Here is a 22,918-nt window from a genome sequence, read left to right on the forward strand (position 1 = left end):
TCTTATCTTATCTTATCTTATCTTATCTTATCTTATCTTATCTTATCTTATCTTATCTTATCTTATCTTATCTTATCTTATCTTATCTTATCTTAATGCAAAAAAGAGTTAAACATATAAGTAGGTAAATTATTCTAGTAAAACATCAGAAATTGTACTTCAATGAATCCATAAAGAAATCCAGTATGTGGTTTTAGGCTGTAATCTAGTCAATTAGATTTTGAGATGTTCTGTTTCTTGTTGCTATAATGTTCTGTACAATCTGATCTCAAATGAGCAGTCTCTACAAAGGCACTGCCTGCTTATCTCTTCATCTTTACTTCATTTCCTCACAGTGACAACTTATCTAAGTCGTTAGGCAGTGAATTGTGTTGTCTAATTGCTTGGCAATCTGTCTCATAGTGTAGAGCAACAAACCCACCGAGCTATGCTTTAAAAACACTCAATACTACATGCATCAGTTTGCCGGCGTGCGCTTGAGTGTCTTCATTTGCATAATTATATGTACGTGAGCATATAAGCATGTGCGCTTTTGATGTTTTCATCTGTGGGAATTATTTCTATAAATAAACAGCAGCTCAGTGGTGTGTTCATCACAGAGGTTGGTGCTTTGGTGAAGGTCAGTCCCCACAGAATACGGATGGGGAAATTCAAGTGGATGCACAATTGGGATGCTATATTAGGATAGAACTGTGTTACTAGACTCTGGACATAGCTGGATATAGAAATGATGAGCTGGTTGCTGCTGTGTTTTCCACTGGATTGCTTTACTTAAATATTTATTTTAGAGCAAACAAAGGCATCCATGTGAAATCCAAGCCATTTGAGGACCAGTAGTAAAGATGTTTTTAAATAAATGTGTCAAAAGTAAAGATTTTATACCTCTGAGCTCCAAATTCTTTAAACTGGTGGGTTTTGAAGAAAGGATAGTTAATTTGAAATACAAAACACCCTGGTGGTTCTTGATCTGAAGCTTTTCCTAATGATTTTGAAAAATATTTTTGAAAAAGTACCATCATATTTAGTATCTTTTTTGGGTTCTTCAAGGGAATTCCCAAGGCAGTAAGCAATCTGGAAGACTTGGGTGGACACTAGCTGTAACTGTGTCAAATGTGAGTATGTTTACAGACAACTCTAAACAACATTCGTAGTTCTTATTGGAATATCGGTTCCAACAATTATCATCTACACTGACAAGCCACTTTGTTCTGTAGACCTTGCTAGTACCAGGTTGGATCTCCTTTTGCCTTCAGAAGTGCTTTAATGGATTGAACAAGGTCCTGAAAACATTCCTCAGAGATTTTGGTCCATAGCATTACACTGTCTGTGGATTTGTTGGCTTCACATTCAAAACGAATCTTGAGATCTGATGACTGTGGAGGCCATTTGAGTGCAGTAAATTCCTTGTCATAATTAAGAAACCAGTTTGGGATGATTTGAGTTTTGTGACACGATGTGTTATCCTGCTGGAAGATCAGAAGAGGGGTACACTAAGGTCATATATATCTAAAATATTAACGTGACTCTTCAGTATATGGAGATAACTTTCAAAGGGCAAGAATGTTGGTTCTTTACCCTTAAATTACCATATACAGTAATGATCTAAAAAGGGTATTCTGTTCATGTTGATTTAACACGAATGAAATAAAGGTATAGCCCTAACTCTGGTCTCAGAGAGGGAGAGAGCAGTTTAGGTACTTCAGTGTATCAGAAATGCAGATCCTTTGTATATCTCTGTTTAAAGAATGATGAAGCTTATAATATCTGCAGAATTACCTCAACTCCTGTAGTCATTGAATTTGATTTAATAATAACGATAAGGCAAGCAAAGAGATAGATAGATTTCATACATTTTACTGTTTTCCACAACTAAAAAAATACTAAAAGCAGCACTAGGGAGCTTGAAATAGATGATCTATAATCATATCACATTTCAGTCCATATTCCTTGGTCTGATTTGATGTAGTTGCATGGAGACAGCTATTTTAATTGGTCTGGGGTTTCATGAATCACCTCATGCTCCCTTTGCTCTCTGGGGCTGATTATGAAAGCTTGCTGCTGCCTAATGGATGCAGAATGAGTTGTCTGTGGTGTCTGTCACCGCCTCTCTACTGCTTCACCCTCCTGTCTCCCCAGTCCTTTTTGTCTGATCAGTCACAAGTTTCACATCTTTCTGCTCTTTGTGTCTCATAGCAATGGCCTCACTGCTTGTCTGGGCTATATGACAAACGGGCCATGGTGCAGACAACACCCTTCCATGTGTTTGCATTTTTAAATGTATCTCATACAGAGATTCGAGAGTAAAAATGACACACCCTATGTTTGAAATAGCTGTTTGTCCAACACTATTGATGATCAGTTTTTTAAATCAGATCTCTGTAATGTGTTTGATTGATTGAAATTACATTCAGTCTCATGCCTGATTAGCACTCCACCATTTATAATACTGGTGTTATGTTATTATTAGTATTTTAAACAGGATGTCTCATGGACTCAAGATCGCTTTTCAAGAGAGACCTGTGTACAAATGACATCTACAGATTAAGAGTACACAGACTAGTAGACAGGCAGAAAATTCAAGGACACATTATAGGCGTTCAGAAATTAAGAAAAGCATGTGCAAGGACATTTGCATACAGTTTAACATATTTTAAAAAGCTGCTATGAAATCACAGAATGTAGCTTTGCAGTCTTTTGTAGTCTTTCCATTTGTTCTTTTCCAAGTTTAATGTCAGTAAGAGGCACAGCTAATCTTAAAATGTCCAAGGACCTGTCATTGTATCCATATAAACTATCACTACAATAATAATCAAGCTCAGACAAAATTGTACCTAATACAACAGTTAATGAGAACCAATATTTGCTTTTTGTATTTGTATTTGTATTTTATATGACACTGGAGAGTTTTAATATGGACTGTATGGTGGATACTGACCTTGGTGACCTTGTGAATAGTTTTCAGTTGGTTTTATCAGAATGAAAAACAAGCTTATGTTTCATAAGATAATTTTGAAATGCAAACTTTGGATTTTTCAATAGCCCGATCAACAAGGACCCAGTGGTATATAAGATGGTGTCATCTGCATAAAAATAGGTTTCAAGATTTAGGAGGTGTAGATTATACTGTAGAAGGTGAATAAAAGACATCTAGCAATGAAAACCTGTGGAATGCCTGTAGTAATGACAGGGAGACTTGACCTGAAATCTTTGGAGACTGCTGATAGAAAGATTGTCATAAAACCATTTAATAGACTGTCATCTAAACTAATTGTAACCGATTGTATCAAAGGGGGAAATTAACCATAGAAACTAAAACCATGTTTCTGTTTCAGGTCAGACATGCTGGCTTCTGCTATAAAGTTGGGATTTTAACAATGAAGTTTAAGAGGATTGACTTTAGGAGACAGACTCTTAGCTTCAGGTTTTGGTACTTCATCTGAGCTATCCCATATGGAAAAGAAATAGAAAAAACTTATAAAGCAGATTTGGCTTGCTTCATATAGTGAATCATGTAAGGCTTATATGATTTACTCATGAAAGTAGCCACTTTCTCATTACTTTCATATATTGTTTTAGTAAGCATCCAAAACATACAAGTTTCATTTATATAATTTTTCAAGGGATCTTATATCTGTTTTCACTCTTGTATGCTTTTCATACAAGTTTCACACAAGACAGATACAAACTTTATAAGATTTAGATATATCTTTTCCATATGGGATGAGGTTGGACAAATCTTTATTTACATAAATATGATAATTAAAATCGATATAGAGTCTAGTTATTCTATTGTAATATTTTACCTTGGACAAACTCTTTCATTGTGTAAAACAATTTTTTAGAAGCTATGACTAGATATTCTTAATTTATTTCTTATTGTAATGTTATTTTTAGAAAATTGATATCCAGTGAACCAAAATGCACATCCAAAGGTCTGTAGTTCTTGCTGTGCATTATAGTCATTACCTACTTGTGTTTCCAGGTTGAAGGACTGCTAACAGTGGAGAAAAAGCCTAAAATGATGAACAACAGTCGACCAGTTCAGGACTAATTCAGACTTCTGTGTGGGTGGAGGAGGAAGACTGAAGAGAGACAAAGTAAACCACATGATCAGGCCTCGGAAAGGCTCCAAAACGGTGATGTTCCCCTCAGGCAGGGATTACCTCCTCCCCGTCGTCTCTCTCTCCATCTCACCCACTCACCCTCCCTCATACAACAGAGCAGCCGTCCAGCTCCAAGACTGAGCTGTGAGAGCGCACTGTGCTCGCCCACCCGCGCACAAACACACACGTACTCTAACATCGCTTTTGCATCCTGCTCATGGTCGTTGGCCTGTTCTCCTCAGCTGCTGCTCCCGCTCTAGTTCTAGACCATGAAGAGGCCCAAGCAGCAGACTGGGCCCTTGAGCTTCTTAAATTTCTTCAGCCGAAAGCCCAAATCAGAGCCAAGGGCGGAGAGGCCTGTGGAAGCCTGTCCCAAAGAGGAGGTGGCCATTACCCTGTCCCCAAGCGAGCATCCAGAACAGGTAAGATTGATGCTTCGTCTGCTTGGAGTGAGCGTAAGCAATGAAGGAGTTCTTTATTTGGGTTTATACAAGTTTTGGTAGAGTATGGTAGAGTATTATGGCATATATGTATACCATTTTGAAATTTGTGTTTATTTTTGAAATTTGTAGCTCATACATGATCATTATCCTTGCATCAGTCAGAAGATGAAAATGTCTCACAGAAAATGTCGAAAGAAAAGCAACAAAGCTATTGATCATTAACTTTAGAGCCATGCCCGTTTGCTTGCTTTGTTCTGCGCTGCTACTGAACAAATCCATTAGTGTGTTTGTACAATTAATTGATCATTTGTACAAATGACGTTGCCAAGAAACCAAATGAATTACAGCATTCCAGCTATGTACACACTTACCAATACTCCCTTCATTTCTAAGAGCCCTTCATTCTCATAAGCGTGCTGTGTTTGGATTTGGTAAATCACCATATCCTATAACTGTTCTTAGGACCTCACAACAGAAGAGGCTGGAGAATCAAGAGTTTCTGGAGCAGAAAAAGGAGAAGGAGGAGGTCCGCCAGCATCACTGGCTGAGGTGGGCGAGAACAGCGCTGCCACAGTCGAGTGCGTGGGTGGGGTCAGCCGGGTGTCCACCGATGTCCTGTCCCTCTCCTCCTCCAGCCAGGACCAGCTATTGGACGAACACCTAGAAGAATGCCCACTGTGCCTGCTCAGTCAACCGCGCTGCCACTTCCCGCGACTCACCTCCTGTTCTCACAGGGCATGCTCTGACTGCCTACGCCAGTACTTGCGTATTGAGATATCGGAGAGTCGGGTGGGCATCGCGTGCCCGCAGTGCCCGGAAACACTGGCACCTCTGGATGTTCGTGCCATTCTGGATGATCGGGCATTGCTGGAAAGGTTTGAGGAGTACCAGTTGAGGCGTTTTCTGGCTTCTGATCCAGATACACGCTGGTGCCCTGCGCCTGACTGCAGGTGAGACGTGAACTGATACCATCTACCAACAGGCTGTTTTAGGCATCAAGAACAGTTTCAAGCGTACTGTAATAAAACTAGAACATCTTGTTTTTTTATTGCTTATATCTAATAAAGATATAAGCAAAAAACTGTTAATTAGAAGGGAGAATAATATTTTGGAAATTAACAATAATGACTTTGTTTTGTGAAAAAATAGGTCTTTTATTGACATGATTGACACAGCAACAATCCACTACAATTTAATTACTTATTAAAAAAAACATTAGAGCTAATCCAGCACTACAATGTGGCAGCCCTTGTCAAATTCTTGTCATCCCACCGCCGGCTTTATTTTGTAAAACACAAGACTGACGCATTTGTCACTGTCAGAATAATTGACTTGGATTTAAAAGGATAATTGGCAGCATTTTTAAAGCTTTTTCCATAGTTCACCAAGTTTGCTGCAGTTTATATATTTTGCAGATCCCGAAAGAGAATGGACTGTGAATAAACCAGTCCTCTACGTATTGGTAAGAGTTACTCTTTGAGGCCTCAAACAGAAATACCTAAAAGATTTTCCTTAGTGAGATGTAAGAAACATTCACCTTTAATCGGTTAAAAAATGTTATTAGTGCCGTGCTTAACATTTATGGCGCCATTGTATTGTTACTCTTTTTCCTTCAGAATAACTGCCTGAAATATAGCTTTCATTGAGCTGCAAAGCTCAGCTGCAATATGATTTCATTACAAAATCGATCCTTGATGTCGTCGTAAATCTTACGAGGGAAAGATGTATTTTTTTTTCTTTCCGCTGACATTGGCGTCAATCAGCTCTCTTTTTTTTCTGTTGTTCAGAACTGGCGCTGACACTGATCCTTTGCTATATCAGCTTAATGTTCATGCATGGGTAACTGGATAAGGGGGGCTGATGGGAAGTCACGACGTGCGTCCATTTTTTTGTGTGCAACGTTTTCAGTGGATTTTTTTGTGGTCAAAAGCACGTACGCGCCAGGGCTCAGGACCCCGTTCAGTGAAAGTCTGTCAGTACTTGCTGCTCAGCGATGATGAATGAGAGGAGCAAAAATCAATACACAGTGGTGAATTAAATATAACGCAGAGAAACAGGAGATCCTGTTTTTAAAATATCTACAACAAATTCAGTGTGTTTTGCGTTTGATTTATTAGAAGGGTGTACAAGTGTGCAAAATGGCATTTTGAATAACAGTGAATAACACTTCTCACATAAAAGAGACTTTGAAGCTGTGATTAATTATGTAAACTGGTCTTTAACAGTTATGATTGGTGCATTCCTGTGTTTCCAACATGTAGAGATTCCCTGAGGTCTTAGTGACAGAAGCTTAGCTGAAGATAATGTCGGGAGAGAGACTCTCAGAGAGAGTGTGAAAACTGTGTGTTTTTGCCCTAGGTCTGACTGTCTAACACACACTTGGGTCTATGAGGGCAGCTAATCATGTTTTATCTACATGTGTAATACAAGTAGGAATTATTTAGATATCTCAGTAAAAAAACAAAAACAAAAAACCTCTACCAGATTAAAAGTACCCTCTGGGCTTCAATTTATTTTATAACCATAATCCAACATGTTACAGAAACATACCCCACACATTTATGATGTCAGAGTAGGGGGTCTATACGTTTCTGAAATTCACAGGATTATATTTAAGTGTGGCCACTGTGAACAGCAATTAATACTTTTGATTTCCAGCACTCCTTTGTTCTAAGAGGATTTTCCTTGGGGCTAACACACACAAACATGTTAAATGAGCTGACTTACCCATATCAGACACAAATTATTCATCAAAGCAGACTATTTTTAGATGTGTTAGGCCTTGTCAACACACACAGAATCATTAATTACAGTTATGTCCTTGCATTCCTAAACATACACATTTGTTTTAATGGTTGAATTATATATATATATATATATATATGCGTGTGTGTGTGTCTGTGTAGTGCATATATAAAAAAGTAGGATTAGAATCGCTTAAAGTGGTCATTGGCTTTGCAGCTGTTTCTTTCTAATTTCTCTGTATGACAAAGCGTAGAAGTTTGTACACAATATAAATAATCCAATTATTGCTTGTTTCATGGATACAGGATACTCACTGGTATCTAGAAATATTTTATGCATGAACAGCAGCTTTGTTCTTCAGCCAGACATGTTGGACTAGAGAATCAAAGTCACTTCAAATCTGGGCTGACACCGTAGTGGAATCAAGGTAACGCTGTAATTATCTTCTTGCCTGTGTCGCCTTCAGCTCGTTTGATTCATTCGCCTGTCTGACAAACAGAAAACCACTCAGAGCTGGAAATGCCAGCCTGTCAGAGCCCTCGTTTTTCACAGCAGAGTTTGATTCCCAGAGGCATTCAGATTATTTAAGATTGCTTTTACTTTTTTTTATTTTTTGGTTGTAGCTAAATCACATAATCTTGTGAACATGCCTGTATCAGAAAATGGAGATGGTACTGTCTCCATTCCTCATAAACCTTATTTGATTTTATTTAACAAATGTGAGGTTAAAAAAAAATCAAGAGCCCATAACTTTAACATAATCTGCAGTTTCCTAGCAACGAGGGAGGTGTAGGTTTTGCCCCAATCCTAACCCAACAAAGAAGAAAAACCACCACAACTTTAAAGTCAACACTGCACTAAATGAATGTTTGTTAAAAAACACAACAAGCACACACACATGACCAGACTGCCTTATTTTTTTATTTAGTTATTGATACAAAGTTTTAAAAGTCATATTTGGGTATGGAGCCAATAAGATTATCATATATCTGTTTATTATCAGATGATAGGTTTTCAGTTCTGGAAAGCCGTCCCCCAGAATCCCCATCAGCCAACCGAACGTCTGATATTTTTCTGTCATTTTTATCTGTAGTTTCTCTCTTTCCTCAGCTATGCTGTGATAGCTTACGGCTGTGCAGAGTGTCCCAAGCTGAGCTGTGGCCGTGAGGGATGTGACACAGAGTTCTGCTACCACTGTCGACAGCTGTGGCACCCCAACCAGACGTGCGACCAGGCCCGGCGTCAGCGAGCCCGCCACACCTCGGGCGGCAACGATGCCTCTACACTGTACGTCTTCAATGAAGAACCTGGAGGAGGTGAGACAGGAGCCATGTGATTAAATGAAGCTACGAGTCGTTTGTGGGCCTCTTTGCTCTAAACAACCACTTGAAAAAGTCTACCTGGTTTTGCCACGAGTACTTCCAGGCCTGTATGGTTTTCAGGTCTGTTAGACAGATAGTATGGGCTCAAAATGTGGTCATAAATATTTTGTACTTGTCTATCTGTCTAACAGATAAGTTTCTTATCTACAGACTGAAATCCTGTCATGGTTGTACTGTAATTTCTTCCATAATTTCCATCAAATTTGGCAGCACCAGTAACTTACGGTAACATTGCAACATTTCATTTTGGGAAAAGTTACGTCACTTTTGGTTCACATCCTGGTATATTATAGAAACAAGTGTTTTTTGGAGGGTGGTGAGCTTTTACAGGACCCCATGCAGTCAGGTGAAAAAATAAGTACATACCATGATGTAGCTTGTAGAAATAACTTTAGCTAACTTGAAAACTAAACAGTTTTCCATTTAGTTTTATGATTCTTGTAGAAGTCGTGGAGGAATTTTGACCCACTTTTCTTTACAATGTTACTTCAGTTCATTGAGCATTTTTTTATTTTTTATGCACAACTCTCTTAAAGTCCTGCCACAGTCACTCAGGTTGAGGTCTTTACTGGGCCATCGTAACACCTTGATTCTTTACTTTTTCGGCCATCCTGTTGTAGATTTGCTGCTGTTGTTGGGATCATTGTTCAGTTGCATGATCCAATTTTAGCCAAGCTTTAGCTGTCAGACAGAGGGCCTCACATTTGATTCTGTTATATTTTAGAATACAGAGGAGTTTATAATTGACTCAATAACTGCTGCCAAGGTCCTTTGGCTATAAAACAAGCCCAAATCATCACGCCTCCACCACCGTGCTTGACAGCTGGTATGAGGTGTTTGTGTAGATGGACTATTTTGGACTGTGCATTATTAGTAAACGTATTCTCCACTTTAGTCTCATCTTTCCAACTATATTTTTCTGAACAAAATAGAGCATATCTACAAAAAATTTAACTGTTCCTTTATGATGACATATAGATATTGCTTGTTAAGTGTGTAGTAGCTGAAGTATTTCCTCCGTTGCAGATGCAGAGGAAATCAAAGCATGCCCTCGCTGTGGTGCCTACATCATGAAGACCAATGATGGCAGCTGTAACCGTATGAACTGCACTGTGTGTGCCTGTCAGTTCTGCTGGCTGTGTATGCAGGAGATTACTGACGTGCACTACCTCAGGTATGCTGTTCATGCTGAACTCACAAGAACAAGAAAACTAACAGCCAGAAGTCCTATTAAATGCTTACTCTAATGTCAAGGTTGGCTGTGTAGCAGGCAGGAGTAGGACCCAAACTCAGGACTCGGAAACATGACGGGTAAACCAAAAGCAGTTTTGTTCAACTTAAACTTAGTGCAAAAATAATGCAAGTCAGAAAACAAGGAAAACAGGAAAACTACATTTATGAATGCTCAGGAAACTCACTGCAAGAGACAACACAACCATGAAGGAGGACACAACAAAAGGCAAAGGGAAAAATGAGACAATATGTACACAGAGGGTAACGAGGGAACAGGTGGCAGGTGGGAGGGCTGCTGAAACCACTCAGATAATTAGACAGGGGAAGTAGAACTGAATAGAAAGCCCAAGAGACAAGATGTCATCAAAATAAAACAGGAAATGACTAATACTGACCTGGACTAAGACGTGTGAACTTGACACAGACAGAAGGCAAAGCAGGGAGACAACTTGGACTAAACACAGGGGATGCCCAGGACAAAACACAAAGACGAGGCTCGGAAGTAACATAATGAAACAAGAAACCAACAAATAGAAACTGTAGAAAGCAAAACTCAGGAGCAAAAGGACATACTGAACTCAGAACAAAATAATCCAGAGTATGAACTTAAACCAAAGACAGAACCATGAAAAACAAACTCAAAACGCTGGGACGAAAAACCAGGACCTTGACTCTATAGCTGTAAGCCTAAGAAGCCTGATGATGATATTTTCTATTAGAAAAAATGCTGAACATCGCCCGGTTTGAATTTCTTAGGCTTAGTTATAAGCAGCTGGTCAGACAAAAGCAACCGTCATCGGTTTTGGTAGCTGTAAAATGTTTGAGGGGGATATTCAATCGCACAAGTTCATCCTAAAAACAGTCGACTTCAGTGCATCACAACTGCTAATGCATCAACAATGCAGTAGCTAGTCAGAGATAAAAACCGTGCCAGTCAGGGAAGCATGCCCGTATTTCATAATTTAGAAGCTGCACTAGTTTAAATGGTTCATCTCAGCTTTCATTTGTTTTCACATTCTTGGAAGGGAGTCACTGCTGACTTGACATCAGTTATTCACCTCCAGTGTTTCTCCTTCCATACTCCTAAATCAGCACAATGTGTAAGTCGAGCTAAGACTGTGTTTCTCAAGCTCTTATTTGTTTGTGTTTCTATATAAATAATCTTCATTAATCTTAATTTCAATGCATATTTTAACCCCTGCTGGTTCATGCTCATCCTGCAGTAGCAGCTATACGTTGAACAATGTTATTGGGAATATATGGAATATTACCTGTGTCTTATTCATAATTTAACACAGTTAAAAACCACAAAAGCGTGGTAATCAGATTGTCAGGCATACGATTAAAAACTAACCTGACTTTAAAAAAATATATATTATTATCAACTCTGTCTTAATATAGCCCTATACAGGCTAACCAATTATTTTCTCCAGGAAGACAAAGTGCTACATTTAAACTTTGATTAAACAAAAAAAATTAATACACTGTAGTTGGATACTTAATATGCACTGTATTTAATGAAAGTATTTTTTTTTGTCATGTGGAACCAACTATTTCTGATTACCTTGTTTTATTTAATTTTGTCTTCCTTTCCCCGCTTCCTTTGTTCTCTCCTCTCCCTTCAGTCTTTTCTGGCTTTCATATAAAAAAAATTACAGTTGATGTTGTACAGAATGGCAAAGCTTTTAAAGTCTCACAGCGAGTTCAGAATAACGCAGCCATAATCTCTTACCATAATTTCCCCCACTCATGCTTTAAAAATCCCCAAAGTGGCCTAAATGCATACTTTGAGAAAAACATAGCCCTTGGCTGCTATTTGTGTTCTTTATAAAAGTTATTTTTCCGCTTGATTAAAATCAGACAGCACTCATCACATTGTATTGCTCTTCTAGACAGTTAAATGTTACACCACAGCGTCAAAGGCTGGTAGCAGATTAAGGTAACACTGAAGGCAAAATAGACTTTTTTAGCCAGTCATATTTTAAGTAAGAGACTAGCTATTGCTGATAAACCAATCCAGGCAGCTTTGTTTTACTAATTTCTCAAACGTAAATGGTTAAATATGATAAATGAGTATTTGAATAAATTATAAGTAGTAAATGATTGCACTTCAGGAAATGAAAGCAGGACTTTAATAAGGAATGCATATCAAAAATGGTTTATATGACATCAGACGTACATGATGATGCTTTGTTGGTTATAGCAAATGATTATGAGGGCATTTATTTGAAGTCTTAAAATAAAGTACCGCTCATTTTGACAGGAATTTAATTTGTTTTTGCACATCAAAAGGGAGTTACTGTAAGGGATCACCAAGTCTGCAGGGAATGTCTGTACCAAATCTTTTGTTGTTTTACAGTAACTGATCTCTCCTGATGTGTCTGCTTTGTCTCTCAGTCCCTCAGGATGTACATTCTGGGGGAAGAAGCCATGGTCTCAAACCCGCAAGGTACTGTGGCAGGTGGGCATGTTGCTCGGAGCACCTGTGGTCATCTCCCTTATAGCAGGCATCGCCATCCCAGTCATCATTGTGGGGATACCAATCTACATGGGCCGCAAGGTCAGTAAAGCCCATGTCACACTGTGTAACTTGTTAACTTTGTGCTGTATATTAATGTATTGTTTTATGCTGTTTATAGCAATAAGATGTCTGCTTACCCTACACTTCACATGTGACTAGTAGATCAAAGCTTACCTTACCTTAGAAACTAAAAACATGTCCTAGGGAAATTAAGCTGCAAATGAAATCCCCTTAGATATGATTAGTTTTCTTTTTGTCAGAGCCATGGTGTGTCTTATAAAGTCTTCACAGGCATGCTGCAGTGTGTGTGTGTGTGTGTGTTATTGGGCATGAGTAAGTGGCTGCAGAGATAGAAAATGAAAACTTGGAGCACTTTGAATTTCAGTAATGTGATTTGTGCTCTGTTTATTACCTTTCAGGTCCATGGTCGTTGTAAGAAAAACAATATCTCAGGAAGTAAGCACTACTTGACTGTGGCAAGTGGGGTGATGATGTCAGTGTTTGTGTCGCCGGTCATAGCAGCTGTCACTGTGGGTAAGGAACATATAATAGTAATGTTACATTTTTTATCCTGCAAACCAGAGAGAAAATTCAAAGGGCAAAATATTGTTGTTGTTGATCTTGTGTTATAAAGAATGAATTTCAGTAAAAAAAAAATGGATAAAACTGCAGAAAATGTATCCCCTTTGGAGCTCTAAGATGCTAAAAATGATAATTCGACAGATCTTTCTCTTTCGGTATAATAAGATGTAGTTTTGTCAGAGTTTTTCTAGGGCAATGCTCAGAAAGTCACTTTTGAAAAGTTTGACTAGCACACAGCTCTTTCTGGGCCATCTTGGATAGTTTCCTCAGTGATCAGAGTGAGAACTGTAGGAGCGAACCCTCATCTTTTACCATGCAATGAACTCAATTTAAAACGTAAAATGAAAGGAATAAGTAAACCTTTTGTAAAATACGTTCAGTCCATTCAAAAACTGAGCGTGCCATATGATTTAGTAACTTGTGGAAACATCTTTGCCAGTCGCAAATTCAAGTAAACGCTTTCTGTATGACTGTATCAGTCTTTCACATCATTGTGGAGGAATTTTGGCCCACTCTTCTTTACGGTGTTGCTTCAGTTCATTGAAGTTTGCTGGCACTTGTTTATGCACAGCTTACTTAAGGTACTGTCACAGTATTTCACTCAGGCTGAGGTCTGGACTTTGTGCCACTTCAACATCTGATTCTTTTCTTTTTTGGGCATCCTGTATTAGAGTTGCTGCTCTGCTTGGGATCATTGTCCAGTAGCATGATTCAATTTTAGCCAAGCTTTAGCTGCCACATTTGACTCTAGAGTGCTTTGGCTCTAGTGGAGTTCATGGTTGACCCAGCGACTGAAAGATGCCCGGGTCCTCTGGCTATAAAACAAGCCCGAGTCATCACGCCTCCACCACCGTGCTTAACAGTTGCTATGAGGTGTTTATGTTGATTTGCTTAATGCTGTGTTTAGTTTTCCCAAGCATGCTGCTGTGGATTATGACCAAGCATCTCCACTTTGGTCTTATGTGCTCTTATGTTCTTTTTAGAAAGATGTTTAGAAAGACTTTCTCCCAGTAACCCTACCTAATAAGCCACATTTTTCAGTCTTTTTCTTATATTTACATGTTTTCTAGTCTTTTCTTACTAGTCTTTTCTTTTTTTTACTTGTACGGTCATGTGCATTAACATTTACAAACCTGAGGTGTAGCTCTTGTTTTGTTTTTGTTTTTTTTTTCACTTTTCCTGAGCATTGCACAGCCTGATCTTTGGTTGAATTTGGTGGGGTGTTCACTCCTGGGAAGGTTGTATCATTGTGGTAACATACAACTGAATGCTTCAGACCAGCAAACTGCCAAAACTTCTACTTTTACAGAGGTGGTAAGTGTGTTCGACTAGCAGCACCCGGCTGCTACGTTCCCTGTTATTTTTTATAAAAAGCATCAAGGATGTACTTGATGCGAGTTAGAGCATAGAGTGCTGTGAAAACTTTCTTTTTTACATGACTGTATTTTTGCTTTCACCCTGAAAGTTTGATGATGGACTGATACTGATGCCTTCTGTGTTAGCTCACACTGATATGTCTGACCTAACAGCAGCTCTAAAACATCCTGCTAAGCAAAAGAAAAATCCCCAAAAATCATAAATCTATTTGTTTTCTAAACTCATCCTTGACTTTTAATTAATAAGGCTGCATGTGTTACCTCTATGCAGTATTGTACAGTTTATTTTATATATATAACTATATAACTCAGCAAGACAGTGAAGAATTTTTCCTAACCTGCTGTATTTTTTCCATAAATTCTACAGATCTGAATATGCAGCCAAGCAATCTGCATAGGGTTTAGTGCCAGCCATACAAATATCCACAAGCCAGGCTTCTGTATACAAACATACCACTTTATTTCATTGCTCCACACACACACACAGTGCAAAGTAGCATTTCAGTGACTCATGCTACTTTAGGTAACAGTCTCAGCCGTGACAGAAATTCGTAAGACTTCAGTAGCGTCTTATCTTTCCCCTGCAGTGTCACAGCCATAACTGTACCCCACTCTGACTGGTCCTCGCTTGCCGCACACAAACTCAAAGACACATTTAGCCGCATTGTACTCGTCACCTTACCTCTTACCCCTGCATGTACTACTGTGCTTGCATACTGTGCAGTTTCTTTAGCCATTTTTACTTCATTTTTTACTTCATTCCGCCATGTGTTTTGTCGAACATCTTCTATTTTGTGCTCTCACTGCCCTCCAACTGTTGTTTTGTTTCTCATATTTGAGTCAAAGCACTCTGTTTTTTTTGTGTGTCTCTCTTGGACACAGACGCACACTGTCTTTCGCTTTCACTCCTCTCCCTGTGTGATCTGTTTGGCTGGCAGGTTCATCCTCTTGCCCTGGTTTCACCCTCTTGCTGAGTCAATAGCGCCCCAGTGTTCCTGCTGTGTTAATGATGTCCCTTTGTTTGGCTGGCACTCTTCTTTGTGTTCTCAAACTCCTGTCTCAATCACAGGTTGCATAATTGCACAGCGTAGGGAGGCTGCTGGTCACCAAGCTTGGGCTTTATTCAAAGCACTTTTGTGAAGGTTACGAAGGACAATCGAAAGAAGTACAGCTCGTTAAATAAAATTTGACTTTCCCAGCGCAGCTGTGTCCTGCAACATTCTAACTTTGCTCTGCTATTATGATGAGTCGATCCATAAGAGTGACTAATGATCTATTTTTGTGAAAACTGTCTTATTGTATCCTGACAGGGTATGTACTGCACATTTTTAGAGCTTCTAAGGAAACATTTGTGTTCATCTCTACATTCACAAATGTAACAAAGAAGACACTTTTTGTTTAGGTGTCTACTGCGCAATTGTCCGCACCATAATCAGTTCATATTAATAACAGTAATTAACCAGGAAACACATTTCACCTCTCTTTCTAATTATTTGCCTCCTATAATAAATACTACATACAGCATAAAATCCTATATATAAATGAGGATCATGATCAAAAGGACGAAATAGGAAAGTTAAAAAAAAGTTTGTTATTGCTAAAATAGAGCAAAACACAGCTTCTTACAAACAGCACATAAAATAGATGACTAAAGGAAGATCCAGTTGCCTGGATGTCTGCAACTAAAATTATTTTTAGAAAAGCTTGGAAGGAAACCAATGTTACTCACTTAAAGAACATAATAATTATGAGGATATAATTTCAGAGAAAATGAGTTTTTCTTCCTTTTATAGGTCCACTCTATATGCCTAATTTTTTCCAGTTACTTGTGGCTAAAACGCCTTAAAAAACAAGCCTGTGTCTATAAATGCCTGGCAGCTTGAATGTGTCCAGTCCAGGGTAAAGCGGGAAAGGCTCCCCCTTGTGTTTGTTTTGTGTTGTTGTTGTGATAATAATAATAATGATAATGATAAAAAGACAATAACTGAAGTCCTTAAAGGGGCACTTTGTGTAAAAATGATTGAAAATGCATCATGTCTTGATGCATTCTCAATCATCCAAGTGACTTCTTCAGTCTCAGCTGACTGCAGGTTTCCCCAATCTTAGAAACAGTACATTTACATAATGACTGAAACCAGCCCACTGAAGGAACAATGAGCTGGGAGGTCAAATGTACTGTTTATAAGATTGGGGAAAACTGCAGTCAGCTAAGGCTGAAGAAGTCACTTGGATGAGTGACGAAACATTTCTCCCACTGAAAACACTACGTCCAGATGAACTGAATCAACCTTTGGAGATCGATCATATCATCATATTTTGATTTCAAATGCACTACCGTAGCGCACAGAGGCAAGACAATGCTCAAAAACCCTTACGGGCCTATCTGTAATCCAGTGCTTCACCATTACAAAGACATTTCGGTTATATGATTATTAACATTAAGCACAAAGTCCAGAAAAGTCATTATGAAAAATATGTTAAGAACGAGGTCTTTACTCTTTGCTGTTTTCTTTCAGGTGTGGGTGTACCGCTAATGCTGACTTATGTCTATGGGGTCGTTCCCATGTCACTCTGTAGGAACGGTTGGTGTCGACCGCAGAGTGAGCCCCCTGAAACACACAAAATCCAGCTGGAAGACTTAGCCAACTGTGAGTATCAATAATTTAATCAGTCTATAGTTCAAGTTAGGGATACTGTCTGACCGTATGAAGGCATACATGAGTAGTCGGTTATGATTTGTGCCCCGAATTTTGACCCGATCTGATGAAGTTTCAACTTCTCTTATAGATCTTCTATTCTCTCATGTAGTCAGTGATCACTGGACGGGTCAGAACAACCCAGCACTCAACAACACCAGCGTCCAAGAAGTTCGAGTCAGTGTACAGGAAGTAGGCGACCTCCCAAGTACGAGCACCACACCGCCAGAGCCAGATAGATATGCCGGATTGGATGAAGCCACAAAACGCCATGGATACACCCAGCAGGACAGCCAGTCTGACTGCAAGGTGGTTATTGTGCCTGATAACAAGACTGATGAGATGCAAATGATTCCTTTAAGGTAAATATTGCCTTTACAATTTCCTCAGATGTTTACATGTTTTTACACAGGACTTTAATATCTTAATATCTGAAAGCAACCAGTTTATAGTTTCTCCTGCTTTAATTCCTATACTTAAGCTCAGTAACTTGTTTGTCCAATGACTGATGCATTAATGTTTATATAAAATAACTTGCCACTTGCACAGTATTGTGTGTAAAGGTTTTAGGTATGCTCTCGCAATTAAATTAAAGATATCTTGTGGAAATTTTCTTGTAAGCAAACAAAAGTTATTCAGAGTTAATCAAGAAAATGTTTGGCTTGAAGTCACTGCTATCTGAGATGCGAGTGGAAGAGTGGAACATATCAAGAAAGCAGAGTCCTCCTCGCTACGGAGCTGTCATTTTAAAGTAATTTCACTTTGGCGCAGCTGCGTCATCTGTTTTGTTACAGCAGCCGGCCGCTGCATTTTATTATCTTTGTTAGATGAGCATAAAAGTTTTCATGGCATCATTGATTTAAACTTGAAAAATGATGGAGTGCTAGCCTTTATTTACACTGACAGATGGGAGACACGGCGGGAACAAATCAGAGATGACAAGATGCGGGAAGTTGAGCTCGACACAAGACACAGAGAACAAAACAGGAATTAAACAGGAGGAGAGACAGAACAGGACCGGATAATGAGATTAACTTGCAGACAGACAAGGCTAACACAAAGATGAGACAGAGGGAACAGGACAGGAATGCTAAAGGGAACTAATAAACCTAAAATCATCGATACTAAGAAGTAGAGGCAAAAATAACAAAACAATAGGGAACCAAAACCAGGGATCAAAATAACTTGTAAGACCAAGAAATTACAAAAACACTATTAACATAAACCACTTTAAAAATCCAAAAAGAATAAAGAACTGACAAAACTCTAAACTCTGGGTCAACACTCCATGGATCTTGACACCAGAATAGCTGTGTATATACATTTTTTGTTAGTCTTACAAACATATATTTGCTAAGTCTGACTTTCCCCGTGGTGCGTATAGTCTGACTTCCATAGAGGATACACCCTGTCTCCTCACTCCTCCCTCTTTGAGAGACCCTTTTAGGTATTCAGACTTCCTTTAACATGCTTAGATTCATTTTCACGTCAGCGACAGGTGGATGGAGTAGAGAGGAGGTGAGGAGGCACAAAACAGAAAAATGAAAAGCACCCATCTCTGTTTATTTGCAAGCAGTCCTCTTCTGCAGCGGAGGCTGGGCCATTGCTGCATTTGTTGGTGCATTACCACCACTTGTTAGTCAGTGGGATAAAGCAGCTGTTACATATTGCTATTAGAGTTCAGGAGATACATCTTAAAGTTAATGGAGCAGTAACCAAATAGACAAATGCACAAACAACTGAAGCAAACCACCACAGTATTCTGTATATCAGTCTTTGCTTTTAAAACAGTACTTGTGCAAGTACTTGCTTGTATTTCTTGTAAATGCATTTCTAGACTGATTCGATAATGTTTGGTCAGGACTCTGTGTTCCACTATGTCTCATCACCAATGACAGCTCTTTATGACTTGCTCTGTGAGCTTGATGTCTTCTGCTGAATAATGATTTTTGGATCGACTGGAGTGCACTATGGAATGGCAATATTTTTGGACGGTACTGTATAATGACTCCACTGTGTTTCTTCATTGTGACCGCAGGGAAAGAACGAATATTGAGGTTCGCGTTGAAATTGAGACCCACCCCAGGGGCGCCCGCCAGTCCAGCCTAAGTAGCATCCTGTCTAGCCGCAGCTTGTCAACGGAGTCACTGGGACAGCCGCAGCCCCAGTCCCAAGACTACCCGTGTGCCTCAGAACGAGAAGAGAGACGAGAGGGGGGAGAAGGAAGAGGAGGAGGAGAGGAGCAGGAAGGACGAGAGAAACCAGGAGGGGAAACGGGAGAAGACGAAGGGACGGTTTTCCCAGTCTTTGAAACGGACGGTGTATGAGGTTCTTCAATGCAGGTGTTGTGCTTGGTTGAAGATTTCGTCAGGTTTTATGGATGTACACTAATCCATCACCTGACCTTGGATTGACCTGAGAATAGTTGGCAAAGGTCACCTTCTGCTTCCAAGATGGGCCCTCCAACCAGATGCCTTGTAGCTGCACCCTCTGAGGAAGATGCGGGTTTAGAAATAAAGATGAGAGTGTGTGTTTGAGTGTGTGTATGAGACAAAAAGCATGAGGCTATGATATTTTAAAAAACCCAGGAGGGCTATATACTGTAAAGCAGACAGGAGAGCATGTTAGCCGACTAGTCCAGTCTGTTTTTTTTTCCTATGTTGTCCTTTCTAAAAGAAACTACCTTTCTCTCCCTCTCATTTAAGTCTATTTCATGAAGTCCTCCCCTTCATCTGGCTCTGCTCTTTCAGCGATCTTGCCTTCCTCACCCTTTACAAATTCAGAGACCACCAGAAGCATGAATTGTTTTATGGGGGACTAAGACTCTAACAAATGTCCTGTCAGTGACTTGATGTAAGCATTTTCCCAAAACATGCTGCACAACAGGATGATTTTTTCTTTTGTTTTAATCTAAATGGGTATTTCAAGCATCTTATGATGCAGTGTTCACACATGAATTGGGCAACCTTAAACAGATGATGCATGCTGCACTGTTCGATTACGCTTCTGTCAAAGAAGTCTAGTGGAAGATTAAATTTGAAACTAAAGCCTCGAACTGCTATTTTTTATTGGATTCAGGGGTGCTCTGTGACAATGTGCCAGTGACTAGAGGGCTTCTAAATACCAAGAATTACGATTTATCACAGATCCAGTCTTCCATGAAAACAGGTGGAGGCGGGGTCAGAGGTTTTTCTTTTGCATTGTTTCAGTGCAGCTTTCAAGAAGCTGTTTCTTTTTTTAAACTGAAGAGGGACACGATTCTTTAGTTTGTAAAAATGCTCACTCTGATGCAGGACGACGCGGGAGCGACACAACCTTCTTGAATTTTAAAACGCTGCATGGTTCTCCAACTTGCTGTATCCAGAATAGCAACACATTAACACGTGCAGATTGGCACATACTCACATGATCACATGCAAAGCAGTCAGTGTAGTTGCAGTAGTGTGTGCTGCTCAGGGCATTAAATATAAACTAAAGACTCTCTCAAATGACCACAGAGCACCGAAATTACTACAACAGCAAGCATGCCACCGCAGGCTAAACCGTAATAACTCGTTCTAGATGATTTGTGAGAAATCCGTGACTATACAGTACACGCACTGCTTAGCTTCCTGAGTGTGAAATACTTGTGAGATGAGCTTAGACTTAAAATGAGAAGTTGTAATCTGTGCTGGGTTGTGGAGAGAATTTAAATAAATATTTCACCATGAAGGAAAAAAACAAACTTCATGTTCTCTATGTCTCAAAAATTATTTTTCTTTGGTACAAGTTCTTGTAGTTGTGGTCAGAAGATTACATTAACTCATCCATGGGCATGGATGTTAGGGTAAGGTGGTGGCTTTAAATTATTTCTTTGAACTGTTCTTTGTCCAGAGTGGAATGATTGTACAGCATACATCTTTAATGACTTTTTAAAAAAAAAAAGAATTGGGTGTAATTCACACGGGGTTAAAAGTATGCATACTGGCTCAAATATGTACATACACTCACTTATTTTTTGTGGTGGTAAAGGTTCTTCTGTGTCTTTTAACTTGACAAGGCCTAATGAGGCCTAATTCGGCCCCATTAGTCTTTGTTTCTCTTTGCCAGCACAAAAAGAGTTTGTTTGAATAAAACTCAAAAAAAATGAATATTTACACAAGTCATGAAGGTCTCTTGGAGCCATTTCAAAACAACTGCAAATTGCAAGATCATCAGTTCAAACTATTGTTTGTAAGTACAAATTATTTGGACCCATCAACACTTTGCCAAAGTATCGAAGAAGACCCAAATTGCCACCCTCAGATGAAAGGAAATTGGTTAGGTTAGCGAGAAACAATCCAGGAACCACAAAGGCTTAAATGTGCCATGAACTGGAAACTGCTGGAACATTGGCGTCACTGTCCATTGTAAAGCAAGTTTTACATCATTATGAGCTGAGAAAGTGCTCACCAAGAAAGAAGCCCCTGCTCCAAAACCAATACTTTAAAGCTCAAATGAAATGAACAAGCCTTCTGGAAAGAGCTTCTGTGATCAGACAAGACAAAGACTGAACTATTTGGCCAGAATGACCAGAAGTATGTTTGAGGCGTAAAGGTGAGGCTTTCAAACCCAAGAACTATGCACCAACTGTCAAGCATGGTGCTGGTAGCATCATGTGCTGGGGTTGTTTTGCTATTAGTGGTACTGATCCATTGTACAGTGGATGGAATAATTAGGAAGGGGGACTACTTTCAAAATCTTCAACATCACCTCACATTAACAGCTAAGCAGTTAAAACTCAGATACAGTTGAGTGCTTCAATAGAACAATGATCCATACACATATCAGAATTGTTTTTTTGAATGGACAAAGCAGGCTAACTGGAAGGCTTCTGGAATGGCCTTTTGAAAACCTCGACTTTCAGCCCTGTTGAAAATTTGTCCACCACACTTAAAAGCTTGGTCCATGCTAGGAAACCAGACAATTTAAATGAAATTGTGCCAAGAAGAGTTATCAAATATCCAGCTAGACTTTTGCTGATGACCACCAAAAATATGTGGTCAAAGTATACAAAGCTGTATGTATACTTTTGACCCTGTGTGAATTACAGAAAATCTTCTTTCTCTTAGAGAAAAGAGAAAGCAATTCAAACTTGTGTACCCAGTTCTTGTTTTTATAGCCATTTAAGATATATGCTGTTTAAAGAAATCATTAAATTCTCCAAATTAGCATGACAAGCATGACCTTCATGCCGATGATCTGCACATATAAACTTCTCACCACAATTGTAGACCATTGTGTCTTAATATTGCATAATCACATATGAAACAAATGTTTGTAAATGTTATGATTGTTATTTGGTATTGGGAAATATATGAAACCTGGGCAGAACACATCAAAGAAAGATATTTGCTTATGTTAAAGGTACACCAGTGGATTTTAGCCCCTTGCGTTAAAAAATGCACAATATGCTGACTTTAACTAATTAAATTACAGGTGTAAGAGTAAGTAAAGTGTTAAATTTAATGGAATCTGGTTAAATAAAATATACGTGGTTGGTATACGTTTAGTTTCATTAAATAAATAAACCTTTAATTTTATATATTTTGGTTTCATTTTACATTTAGAGTGCAGAATTTTTATCCTTTTGTCTTGAGATCTTTTAAAACTAAAGCACTTTCTCCGTGCCATTTAAATTTTAGTGACATTTTAATCTGTTTACAATCTTACTAAATGTTGTCGAGTAGGTGAAGATGTCACAGCAGTTATTACAAAAAAATTTCAATTTCGAGCTACAATCGAAAGATGGCGCCAAAATACCAACAAATTATTTATTATTTCGACTTTTGACTACTTTTGTTACTTTGTTTATAATT

The 22,918-nt window shown here is 38.9% G+C and overlaps 1 protein-coding gene across 3 annotated transcripts in view; it reads left to right on the forward strand.

Moving 5' to 3' along the window:
• Window positions 1-22,586, forward strand: part of si:ch211-278j3.3 (E3 ubiquitin-protein ligase RNF19B) — a 27,883-nt gene extending 5,297 nt beyond the window's left edge. The window contains exons 1-10 of one of the 3 annotated variants that reach the window (XM_042226526.1): window positions 100-1,112; window positions 3,983-4,525; window positions 5,009-5,496; window positions 8,402-8,607; window positions 9,700-9,847; window positions 12,304-12,466; window positions 12,847-12,961; window positions 16,902-17,033; window positions 17,173-17,443; window positions 19,120-22,585. In XM_042226526.1, the coding sequence (XP_042082460.1) occupies window positions 4,373-4,525; window positions 5,009-5,496; window positions 8,402-8,607; window positions 9,700-9,847; window positions 12,304-12,466; window positions 12,847-12,961; window positions 16,902-17,033; window positions 17,173-17,443; window positions 19,120-19,408 (1,965 nt within the window). In that variant the 5' untranslated portion in view covers window positions 100-1,112; window positions 3,983-4,372 and the 3' untranslated portion in view covers window positions 19,409-22,585. Of the gene's footprint in view, window positions 1-99; window positions 1,113-3,982; window positions 4,526-5,008; window positions 5,497-8,401; window positions 8,608-9,699; window positions 9,848-12,303; window positions 12,467-12,846; window positions 12,962-16,901; window positions 17,034-17,172; window positions 17,444-19,119 lie in introns of those variants that run through there. The other 2 variants (XM_005914399.3, XM_005914394.3) reach the window with 2 other exon arrangements.
• The last annotated feature ends 332 nt before the right edge of the window (window positions 22,587-22,918 follow it).

This window comes from Haplochromis burtoni, unplaced genomic scaffold (genome assembly GCF_018398535.1).
Source record: "Haplochromis burtoni strain Fernald_Lab_line unplaced genomic scaffold, NCSU_Asbu1 Contig_8, whole genome shotgun sequence".
In the NCBI taxonomy this organism is placed as follows: Eukaryota; Metazoa; Chordata; class Actinopteri; order Cichliformes; family Cichlidae; genus Haplochromis; species Haplochromis burtoni.